The sequence below is a fragment of the Oryza brachyantha genome, chromosome 12 (genome assembly GCF_000231095.2).
Source record: "Oryza brachyantha chromosome 12, ObraRS2, whole genome shotgun sequence".
NCBI classification, from domain to species: Eukaryota; Viridiplantae; Streptophyta; class Magnoliopsida; order Poales; family Poaceae; genus Oryza; species Oryza brachyantha.
Window position 1 is genome coordinate 11,336,966 of NC_023174.2, and position 11,705 is coordinate 11,348,670.

At 44.9% G+C, this 11,705-nt stretch overlaps 1 protein-coding gene across 2 annotated transcripts; it reads left to right on the plus strand.

The window, feature by feature from the left end:
• The first annotated feature begins 4,268 nt into the window (after positions 1-4,268).
• On the plus strand, positions 4,269-6,882 carry LOC102717479 (TPD1 protein homolog 1A-like). Of its 2 annotated transcripts, XM_006663952.3 has the most exons (4): positions 4,269-4,437; positions 4,793-4,946; positions 5,487-5,588; positions 5,977-6,882. In XM_006663952.3, exons 2-4 carry the CDS (start codon positions 4,820-4,822, stop codon positions 6,381-6,383), a joined length of 636 nt encoding a protein of 211 aa, XP_006664015.1. In that variant the 5' UTR covers positions 4,269-4,437; positions 4,793-4,819; the 3' UTR covers positions 6,384-6,882. The 2 variants fall into 2 exon arrangements, 1 of the variants encoding a protein (XP_006664015.1); XR_001551584.2 differs by lacking the exon at positions 5,977-6,882 and having other exon boundaries at positions 4,269-4,433; positions 5,487-5,523.
• Positions 6,883-11,705: the final 4,823 nt, after the last annotated feature.

An 11,705-nucleotide genomic window follows, 5' to 3' on the forward strand; every position in this document is an offset into this window, starting at 1 on the left:
CGGCGCACGGTTCCTTCTTGGTTTCATCGGTCGCCATCGTTGATACCATGCCGACCTATGGTTCCTGCTCGGTATCGTCATACCGTTCCTATTGATACTTCTCCGCCGGCGATACTTCACCGCCAGATCATATGGAACAACATGTAACAATATGTTATATTTTTTACACTAGATGATATCATATGGAACAAGTGTTGATACCACTTAGTATCATAAGGTATCAGATGATACCAGATGATAACTGATGGTATCATTAGGTACTTAGTGGTATCACATGATACCGAAAGGTATCATATGATTCTCAACAAGTTATATTTTTACACTGGATGGTGCCATATGAAACAAGTGTTGATCTACTTAGTATCACCAGGTATCATATGATACCAGATGATACCTGATAGTATCATCCAGTATAAAATTTGGTATCATTAGGTACTTTATGGTATCACATCATAAAGAATGTATCACCTAATTTCAGCATGTATATCATATGTTATAATTTTTACACTGGATGATACCATATTGATACTTGTTGATACCAATTAGTATCAACAAGTATAAAATGATACCGGATGATAACTGATGGTATCAACCAGTGTAAAGTTTGGTATCCATAAAGTATTGTGGTATCACATACCACTAACTGATGGTCATGGGGTGGAATAACGGCCGAGGCCCGCGACGATGAAGCACTAGATAGGCGTAGGTGGGATGCCGCCGCTGGTGGTGGAAGGCGCAGACGCCAGCGCGCAGACGAGAGCACGCTCGGTCGTGCGGCCAGATGATGTGCCACAAATAGGAGGCGTGGGCGGAGGGAAAGGGGAACAGCGACGGTGGTGGATGAGGTGCGTCGGCAATGGGGAGGCGTGGCCGGATGGGAAGGGGAACGACGATGGCGATGGAGAGACCAGACGCTCCACCGGCGTCGGTGACGAGGAGGCGTGGCTGGATGAGAAGGGGAACGGCGGCGGTGCTGACGGAGGAGAGGAGGAGGTGCGGAGGAGGCGCGCGGCGTGACAGCGTGGAGGCGTGCGACGCGGAGGAGGCACGCTATGCAGAGGAGATGTGATCATTAACCGTCCCGTTCAGTGCGGCATGCATACGCTAGCTTTTTCGATGTTTTATATATATATATATATATATGTATGTATATATATATATTCATTAGCATATATATAAATCTAGCTAGGTAAAGGAAAAAAACTTTATAATATAGAATCGTGTGAATATTACATAAAAACGCCATAAAAGCGTACATTCGTTGATTCGTACTCGTACATGTGAAGTGAGTGAATCAGGTAGCGACAAATATCATGCTGAGATTTCGTAGCTGGTGACTGCGGTGCACGATTACATTCTTGGCTCTTGGTGTGTGCTCTTATGCTTGGCATGTATTGTCGTAGAAAAAAAATGTAGCTGCAAATACTAAACATATTTTTTTTATTTTGAAAATGAACAAATCAAATGCAGAGAGGCTTACCTATAGCAGCCTATTGAGCAAACCAATGCAGAGAGGCTTACCAATAGCACACCACAGCTAGCATTACATGAGAATACGACAAAAACGTGCATTCGTGCGGTGCATGCATATGCGGAGAAAGGGAATCAAATAACAACAAATACCATGTTGATTAATGTCGTAGCTGGCGACTGCGGCGCACCGTTGCATTATTGTCTCCTCCTATCATGCTCATGCACAAATATGAAAGTTGGTTAGAATAAAAGATAAATATTCCTTTCTTCGTTTCACAATATAAGATTTTTTGATCTTACCTAAATTTATATGGATACTAAATTATATTATATATATATATATAGCAAGACTATTATGTGCACCCCTTTAGTATAAGCTATTCTACACCCCCCTCACTTCCAAGGTCTCTCAAGGGCCATCCCACCTCTCACCCTTCTTTTATAGGCCTAAAAATCACCCCACCTCAATTAAAGGTTGGTCAAATAGTTACCCCGTAGGTCAACCCCTTATGGGCTTCTCCTCATGTCTATCTAAGCGCACTTCTCGTCTCATAGTAATTCTGCAGTAACACAATGGCAAAAATACAGTAACACGACAACTAATTTATAGTAACAACGTCGAAACATACCCACGAGGGATCTACTTTTTTTAAGCATTTTTTTCTATTAATATGGTACGAACGTTTTTAAAAAATAATATATGAGATAAGAGATAAAGTTGTTTAAGTTTGAAATCTTAAGAAATATTTATATGATTTGTATTAGTATACACTAATGCTATGACAATAGCTGCAGTAACAATATACATTCTATGTATCAACAACACCATGTTACTATAAAATATATATATTGTTACTGCATATTATAGTAACATAGTGATATAAGTGCAGTAACATGTATGTTGTTACTGTACAATTGGAGTAACGTCATGATAATAGGTATAGTAACATCATGATCAAAGTGCAGTAACACGAAGTGTGACTGCATATTATTGCTACAGTATAACTAATACATCTGGGATAGCTAAAATATTGTATTCTCAATCTTTAGAGAGTAATATCTCATGTGTCTTATATTATTTTTTAAAACCGTTTTCACTACCGTGCGTAAAAAATATAATTTAAAAAAATAAATCTATCATGATGTTGTTACTGCAGTTTATAAGGCATGTTACTATATTTTTACCTCCGTGTTACTGTACTTTTTAGATAGACGAGACTAAACAAAGGTGGGGGTGGAGGAAGGTCAAAGGATGAGTTTGACCGACGGGGAGGGCATTGACCAGGCTATTTGAGAGGTTTTGGGCCCTTGGAAGGGGGTGGGAGGTGAGTTTGGGCCTCATGAGGGAAGGGGTGCATATAATAGCTTACTCTAAGAGGTGCACATTATATATAATATATATTATATATATATTTCAATTGATGAATTTATGCAATGCTAGAAAATCTTACAGTATGAAACGAATGTAGTGTCAATATTCGGTAACCTTAGTGTGAGCAATAAAATTCTCGGCTCTACCCATTGTTTTTAACATTCCATCTTCCATTTTCACTCAAATCCACCCTCACATTCGAAACTAAGAGCATGTTTAGTTGAGAGCTAACATTGTCATATATTAATTCTTGACTAAGCTAAATAACTTTAGTCTTATCACACTTTTATGGTAAACATAATGATAAACTAAGCTTAGACAAAGTTAGGTAAAAAAATAGAATGAATGACATGTGTGCCAAGTGGCTAAGAGCGAGAAAAGTTAGAGTTGTGGTAGAAACTAAACACTATCCACCGAAACTATGTTTTGTGTAAGGTTAGACGTGACAAAGTTAGTTTCGAACCAAACAAGCACCCTTAAAGCATCAATCCCAAGAAAGACCACCTAAAGATTGTTGGAGGTTTACACTTGAATTTGCTTTCTTGTCATGGTGAGGATGACCTGTAGCATAATAAGCTAAACATTATAGGTAATACGACAAAGTGTGCATTCGTGGATGCATGCATGTAGATAAATGCAATTTGGTAACGACAAACAGTATCATGCGAATTGCTAAGCCACACACGGTTGCATTATTATCTCCGCTTGTTATGTGAGTATTTCTTGTGAATTGGCATGCACTAATCTAGTAGGATACAACCATTACATCGCACTAAAAACGATGATAATCAAATTTGATCGATTTTCGGGACACTATTAAGAGGAATAAAATTATCCACCCCGTCCACACACTGTTATCAAACAGTCAACCTTCCGTTTTCTGTCATTCCAAATCCATCGACACACTCCCAGGTCCCAACTACTACATAAAAATATTGCAAGATTACCCAAAAATCACCAAATCCTCAGACGAAACAGTCTCTCTACTCCCAAAGGAAGAACAGAAAGGCAAGTCGAGAAAGCAGAATGGCAGATAGAAAGCCAGCAAAAATCCAAATCCCCACCAAAAAAAAGAAAAAAGAACCCGGAGAATTCAAACCTTCAAAAAAGTTGCCAAAAATTCCACAGGCTTTCCACAGGCCAAGAAGAAAGCCACAGTGCCATACGACCCCTGGGTCGGTCTGTCTCTGTGTGTGTGCAGCCTTGACCAGAACCGGGCCAGACCAGACCAGATCGCTTTCGTTCTGGTCCCTGTCGGGTCGGGTCGGGTCGGTCCCCTCCTCCCTTCCACTTCCCTCGCCGCCGCGCCGCGCCGCGCCGGACCGGACCGGTACGAGCCCGGCCCGACCCCGGCCCGTCCGGTCTATATAGCCAACCTGGCTCGCTCGCGCTGCCTCGTTTCGCCATCCATCCACATCCGCCGCGCGCACGTGTGAAGAGGAGGCAGAGCAGAGAGAGAGAGAGAGAGAGTGGGAGATAGACGCGCGCGCTACCCAAACCCTACTACTACTCCTTCCACCTCCTCTTCCTCGCCGGCCGCGCCCGCGCCCGCCGCCGTCTGCACCGTCTCGTCGTCCAGCGGCCGCAGGTAGGTGCGCGACCCGACCTCCTTCCTCCTCCGGCTTCCGGCTGTTTCTCTTCTCGAAGGCCCGCGCCGTGGTGGTTTTTTGCGTTGGTACGCGCTGATCGAGGCCGCTTCGTCCCGGAGACGCGTGCTCCGCTTGCGCGGCGGTGACGCGGAGGCCGGACGCGTGCATGCACCGGGGGCTCGTCGCGCGAGGCGGCGAGGCGCTGCTAGTAGTTTCGCTCTCTCTCGCGCGCGGAAGCTTTCTGCAACCTTTTTGGTTTCTCCGCCGATGCTAGTTCGTCGTAGCCTTTTTTTTCTCGTATTTTTCATTGCAGAGGGAGGTAGATCCGTCTCGTGACCACCGGAGTTTTTTTTTTCAGCCGTCCGTGTGCAGGAGTTCCCGCGCGATGAGGGTCTCCTCGGCGTCCAGTACACCGCCGGCGCTCGCGGCCGCGGCATGGGCGGTCGTCCTCCTCGCGGCGCTCCGCTCCGACGTCACCCTCGCCGCCACCGTCTCCTCCGACGACAACGCAGGTGACGCACCATTCCAAATCATCCACTACTGCTCGCCTCTCCCGCAAATGACTCCCTGGAGTTTTCCTCTCCACGTATTTCTGAAAAATTATGTTCATTTCGAGCTCAAATCTCTCGTCGTTTTGATCCGGTTCGACGATACCACCCTCCTAGATTATTTTTTTCCTAAATTCCTCGCGATATCGGACGAGTGCTTGCAACTTGCAACGATGAGATCTCTCCCCCGTCGTGCGGTTCTGGAACTTGCATTGTCTTCTACACTGTTCGTCGTGTTCAAGGCTGCGGCTTCCTTTCCAAGATTGGGAAACGAACAAGGGGAGGGCGGAGCGGTGGGTCCACCCACCCATGGGATACAAAATGTTTGTTGCTTTGTTGGTTGGTGGTTCGTTTTGCTCTGTTCGTATCGCTGTTCTCCCACTGTGTTGTGGATTTTGTCGCGTGGTTTGGAAGTTTTGTCGCTGACGGGTGGGACCGCGTCGGGTTGGTCCCACGTGTCTGTCACCGTGTCGGGGTCTTATCGTCCCCCGGGTTTGTCTGCAGGGCTCTCGCCGACGATGCCGCCGACGCCGCCGCTCGCCGCCCCGGTTCCTGCGGCGATCCCTCCCGCCGCCGTCCTGTCTCGCAGGCTCCTCCGCCCGCCAGGTAAAAAAGCAAGCGAGGCGAGGCCGTGCGCCGTCCTCCCTTCCTCCATCCCCTGATTCCCTCTCGCTGCTTCCACCTGCTCGCGATGATGGAATGCTTCGGTCGCCGTCCACTGGGCCGATCGGGCGCTCTGCCTCGCCGTGGGCCCACCGGCGGCCGCTTTCTCCGACCGGCCTCTGCGTTGCGCAGCGGCGGTAGTACGAGAGGGCGAGCCGCCTGTCACGTGGGCCCCACGGATCCCCTCGCACCACGAATGATTCCCATCGCCCTCACATTCCATTCTGTCTTACTAGAGCATGACATGTGGGCCCGTCTGCGGGCGCTCAGTTTTTTCGTCGCTGAGTGCAGAGCCTGACCGGTGTGCCTGCTCTCCCTTTCCGCTTTGCAGGCGCGGACGTCGCCGGCGGCGGCGGCGGCGGCGGAGGACGAGGAGCTGGAGTCCGGACGCACCGCGTGGACGACGGGTGCGCGGGGACGGAGGACATCGCGATCTACCAGGGGCGGGCGACGGCTCTGCCGAGCGGGGTGCCGGCGTACACGGTGGACGTGATGAACCGGTGCGCCGGCGGCGACGACGAGTGCGCGATCGCGGGCATCCACGTGCGGTGCGGGTGGTTCAGCTCGGTGAGCCTGGTCGACCCGCGCGTGTTCCGGCGGCTGGGCCACGACGACTGCCTCCTCAACGACGGCCGCCCACTCCTCGCCGGCGAGACCGTCTCCTTCGAGTACTCCAACTCCTTCCCCTACCGGCTCTCCGTCGCCGTCGCCACCTGCGTCGCCCCCGCCGCCCCCTAGCCGCCGCGCCGGAAAGCCAGCTGCAGCATCTCAAAACTTGGAAAAGGAATAGTGCAAACGCAAAAGAGGAACAGTAACATCCCTGCCTTAGGTTTTTTTTTTCTTTCTTTTTTGACTCCCATTGCACTCACAACAGCTCACCAATGTCCAGATCACCCAGACTTTGCTACGTAGTACTGCTACTCCAATTTGTATGAAACCATCAGAATACTTCTACTACTAGACTTGTAGTATAGCATTAGATGCAGTCGTTGCTGCTTCTTGCATGCAGCTTGCATTTTGCTAAGTTGCTGTCAAGCAGACCAAAGTGTAATTAACCCTGTGTTTTTCTCTCTTGGGTCTTGACGCGGATGAACAAATGGATTTTGTTTTTGTGGAGGTGGTTGCAGCACCGGAATGAATCACCTCACGTGTACCAGTAATACATGTGTGCATGCATTGATGTGTGCATGCATTGCCTGCCTCCGGACGGTGACAGCTCGCCGGAACTGGTATTAATTGGCACTTTTTGGAGGCTAAAATGGGATCTTCTCTCAAAGAAACTGTACACATGTTGCTGCTTCTGCTTCTGCTGCGTTTGTGCAGCATCCATGCATGCACGCATAGCTGCGCTTTCTCCTTTTGGCTTACACTTTTGCATGTGGTCTGGGCTTCTGTACAGTCCTGTGGTGAGGCCCAGTTCATGTGAAGTGGAATGCAATGGAATGGGAATGCCGTTTTGGCAATGGCAAATGCTTTTTCTTTTTTCTTTTGCATTTGCTGCGTCGCCGTGTGGCTCGTGTGCGTGGGGGGTTGATGGGTGAATCATGCCGCTGCAGCAACGCTGGGCAAACCTGGCCGTGATGCTGTGTATACGGCGAGGGGGGCAGGGTTGGCTGAGGCCTGTGGCTGGGTCTTTTGTGCAAAAGACCGTGGTCCTCCTCTGTGCATGGGTCTGTGTGCTGGGGGTTTGTAGGAGAGGAGTAGGGATGTGCGTGAGTGACAGATATGCGATGGACGCGACGCAATGGGGCTTTGTGCCCTTGCGTCTGGCATGGAGGGAGGAGTAATGAGAGGGAGGGGAGTGTTTTATGTGATGCGATGTTATGCCGGTGCCCCTCTTTTCTTGGGATGTGAAGGACTAAGGGGCTGTTTACAACGTCCTGTTCCATCGGATATTTAAACAGTAATTTAAAATATTAAATATAAACTAATTAAAAAATTAATTTCATAAATAAGAGCTAATCCGTAAGATGAATTTTTTGAGCCTAATTAATTCATAATTAGCAAATGTTCACTGTAGCATCACATACGTTAATCATGGATTAATTAGGCTCATTAGATTCGTCTCGCGAATTAATCCAAGATAAATAAGTGTCTAAACATTTGATGTGACTAGAAGCTAAAGTTTAGTCTCTAAAAACAAACATCCCTAAAATTTGCTCTAGAACTACGAGTAAAGAAAATTCGGCCTCATATACTTCTTATTGCTACGATTTAAATCATATAAACCGAATAATCTGTTGTCGAAGGCCATCAAACTAGTTTTTTAACCATAATTTCTAGCAAATTGTCTACATACAAATTTTATGCAAAATCATATTTTATATAGAAATATTATATAGAGAATTTTTATGCAAATAAAATGTAAATCCACTATATATACATGCTACTGTACATATACATCGCTCTTTCAAAGGGAGTGCGCACCTTTGAAGTCTCTTTTTTTTGCTAGCCTTAAAGGGCTTCAATGTTTCGCACCGATGTCCAATTTGCCATTCTTAGGTCTTATTTAGTTCTAAAATTTTCCCAAAAACATCATATCAAATATTTGGATACATGCATGAAGCACTAAATATAAATAAATAAAAACCTAATTGTACAGTTAATGGAGAAATCGTGAGATAAATCTTTTAAGTCTAATTAGTCCATGATTAGTTGTAAGTGCTATAGTAATCCATATGTGCTAATGATGTATTAATTAGGGTCAAAAGATTCGTGCCACGGTTTCTAGGCAAGTTAAGAAATTAGTTTTTTCATTCATGTCTAAAAATTTCTTCCGACATACAATCATGTGACACCCAAAAACTTTCTTTTCACGAACTAAATATACCCTTATAAGTAGCACCTCTCCAAATACTACTTTAATCATTGTTCCTACATACTCTCTTCGTCCTAAAATAAACCAATTTTTCACTTTTTACCTTCAATTTTTTACTCTTCGTCTTATTCAAAAAAATTTTGCGATTGATATTTTTGTTTTTATTAGATGATAAATCATGAATAGTAATTTACGTGTGACTAATTTTTTTCTAATTTTTTGAAAATTTATCAAATAAGATGGATGGTCAGATGTTGAACACGGAAACCGGAGAATTCATTTTTTTGACAGAGGGAGTATTTACCACTTGAGAGAGATTACTTGTTAATATTATATCACTTTTGCTTATGTGTCAAGACAACTAGGATGATCAACGTGACCAAGTGATGTGCAAAGTATTTTGCCCCTCCCCTAACCGTATCATTCCTCTGGTCTGGTTCTCCTTGCTGCAAGTCACTTCTCCATGACTCCATCTCCGACATCACCTTATCCTGGCTACCGCCCGTCATGCATCGTGATTCTTGATGGATTACATTAAGTAAACTATTTAATCTCTTCTTTTATTAATTCTTTATTAATCTTTTTTCTTAAATTGTATATTCATAATTACCTAGTTGATGATGTAATTTTAACCGATCCATGTCATGTTATTGCGATGGGGAAGGGGCCATGGTGCTGATAGGGCTAGGGGCAACACAACATTTTACGTCACTAGCTTGTCCATGTTGGCATATCTATATATCATGCCACATCAGCAAAAGTGGCAGCATACTAACAATTTATCTCTCATGTGATAAATATGTAAGAACAATGCTAAATATGGTATTTGGAGATATGTCATTTATAAGAGTGATAAATAGTTAAATTCCCCCATGTTTTGATGGTGTTGGTTTCAACTCTCTCAACCCTATTGGCAGGCTGGCTGCCGAGCGATGAAATTGAGGCTTAACCGGTTAACACCTAAGAGGCTAGCCCCAATGATCTTTTTATAAATAACTTATTTACACGTGTATTAGAAGGTCAAAAGGTAAAATAACTTAGTTTATAAATAGATTGTCGGCATTGAAGATCTATTTTTAAAATAATTATTTTACAAATCGGCACCGATTCCCCTTGTGTTAGTGGTCATGGAGACGAGGTTGTGAGGGTCAAGTTAGACGTTGAAACTCAGTGGCAACGACGTTGTCATCAAGAAAATAGGTCTCTGTTAGAGCATTCCTAACAGCTTATCTAAATGTGGTAATCCATATCTTCATTTGGATGATCATCTAAACTAGTTTCATCCTTCATATCTCTTTGTACTCCACTAGATCATCCATATATGACATCCGCTGTATCTTTTTGGAGGATGCAGATAGATATCTAAATACGAATGTTCTCTCCTAATATGGATGACATCTAAAAATAGATGATAGGATAGCCGTTCTGTTGGAGCTCAATTTATAGTCTTTATTCTCTATTTCCAAGATAGAGGATGGGATAGATGAGCTGTTGGAGATGCTCTTACTGAGAATACGTTTATTTTAAATGACATAAAAATTAATGTAAGATTCATCGAAAGAATGCTTATATCATGATAGTACAAATGTAAATCTAAAAAGTACTGTACACTATTATCTTTAGGAATATTGGCGAAAAAATTAAACGATATATTTATAAATAAAAAAATTTATAGATAAAAATATTATATATGTGTTTGTAACGATATAAAAACCAAGAATAAAAAATAAACTTCGATAAAAAATATCAAAATTTACGTTATCACCCGGACCCAGCAAAAAGACCGGACTGTTTTTGAAAACGATGGAAATGGAATACAGTACCGCTTGTGCAGGACACTAGTAGCAGGATTGTTGGTGGTTGGTGTAGGGGCCAAGGCGATGTGTTACACGTGTAGTGCATTTGTACTGTTAAGGGTTCCTACAGCTCTGCCCTGTTACTAGCAGTGGGAGAAGCGTGGTAGAAACAGAATGGCATACAGTAATTGAGGGAGGCGAAGGAAGGGAACGATGGATGTGCAATCTAGGAGGAGATCGAGCAGAATTCACATTCGTTCTGCTCTACTCCTAGCGCATGCCAACGGGGGCCCGGGGCACATAGATAAATACTCGTCGTACTCCCAGTAGTGAATGCTGCGATGTAGTAACGCGTTGGCGAAGTTGCCAAATCAGCCGGCGCACGGGAGCATGTGAGCCTCCGTTGAAACCGGCACACTACCGCTTGGAGAGGCAGAGAGGTAACAGTAGTCTCCTCGACGGGGGCCCCGGGTGATCGGGCGGTCAAGGCAGTAGCACGATACTGCTAGTGGCGGAGCTAGACCCCCCCGAATTGTGGGCGCACGGCGACGATCGGGACGGAGCGGCATGTCGACGCGCGCCCGTTCCGGAATGCGGTGAACACCGACACCCCCCGGCCATGTCGATCGGAAGAAGGAAGGGTGAGTGTACCAGTAGTCCACAGTGTGCATGACACAAGCGACATGCACACCGATGGATGGATCGATCGGCCTCGTTTCTCTCGGGTGTGGTGTCGATGCATCGATCCATATAGCTGAGGCTGAGGCAGAGGCAGAGGCAGAAGCAGAGGCAGGCAAGATCCGGTGCAGCAGTGCAACCTACTCTACGTACTAGGCTGGCTGCAGCACACGGACCGAAACGGTAGCGAGGGAGGAGACGCTGGGCGCAAGGTCGTGTGGCAGTGAGCGATGGATCTGACAGGAGGGAGGGGTTGACGCTCGGCTTGACAGATGCGCTGCGCGAGGCGGCCGCGGATCGATGCGCGCGGCCGGAAAGCCTCCGTTCGTCGTCGCCGTCTGCCTCACCCTCCGCCGCGCCCGGCGAGTTAATTTCCTCCTTACCAATAATGTAATTAAAAATTACTTTTAGCTTACTTCGTGTAGACCTATACAAATTACATCCTCCATCCCGTACTAACTTCATTTTTTTATTTATATTTCTAACGCTTAGATTATTCGTCTTATTTAAAAAATTTATACAAAAGTATAAAAAAATTAGTCACACATAAAGTATTATTTATGTTTTACCATCTAGTAATAATAAAAATATTAATCGTAAATAATTTTAAATAAAATGAAGAGTCTTTATCTAAAAATGAAAAATGAACTAATATATAGGACGGAGGTAGTACAATGCTACTAAAATGTTCGTTTACATTTTTCAACTATTAATGTATCTGCCTCAGTTTATTTCTATGATGTTCATATAATAAATAGGGTCTACACA

Coding starts and splice junctions, on each gene's coding strand:
- LOC102717479 (XM_006663952.3), top strand. CDS start 4,820: ATGAGGGTCTCCTCGGCGTCCAGTACACCGCCGGCGCTCGCGGCCGCG. Junction 4,947..5,486: donor CTCCTCCGACGACAACGCAG/GTGACGCACCAT, acceptor GTTTGTCTGCAG/GGCTCTCGCCGACGATGCCG. Junction 5,589..5,976: donor CAGGCTCCTCCGCCCGCCAG/GTAAAAAAGCAA, acceptor TCCGCTTTGCAG/GCGCGGACGTCGCCGGCGGC.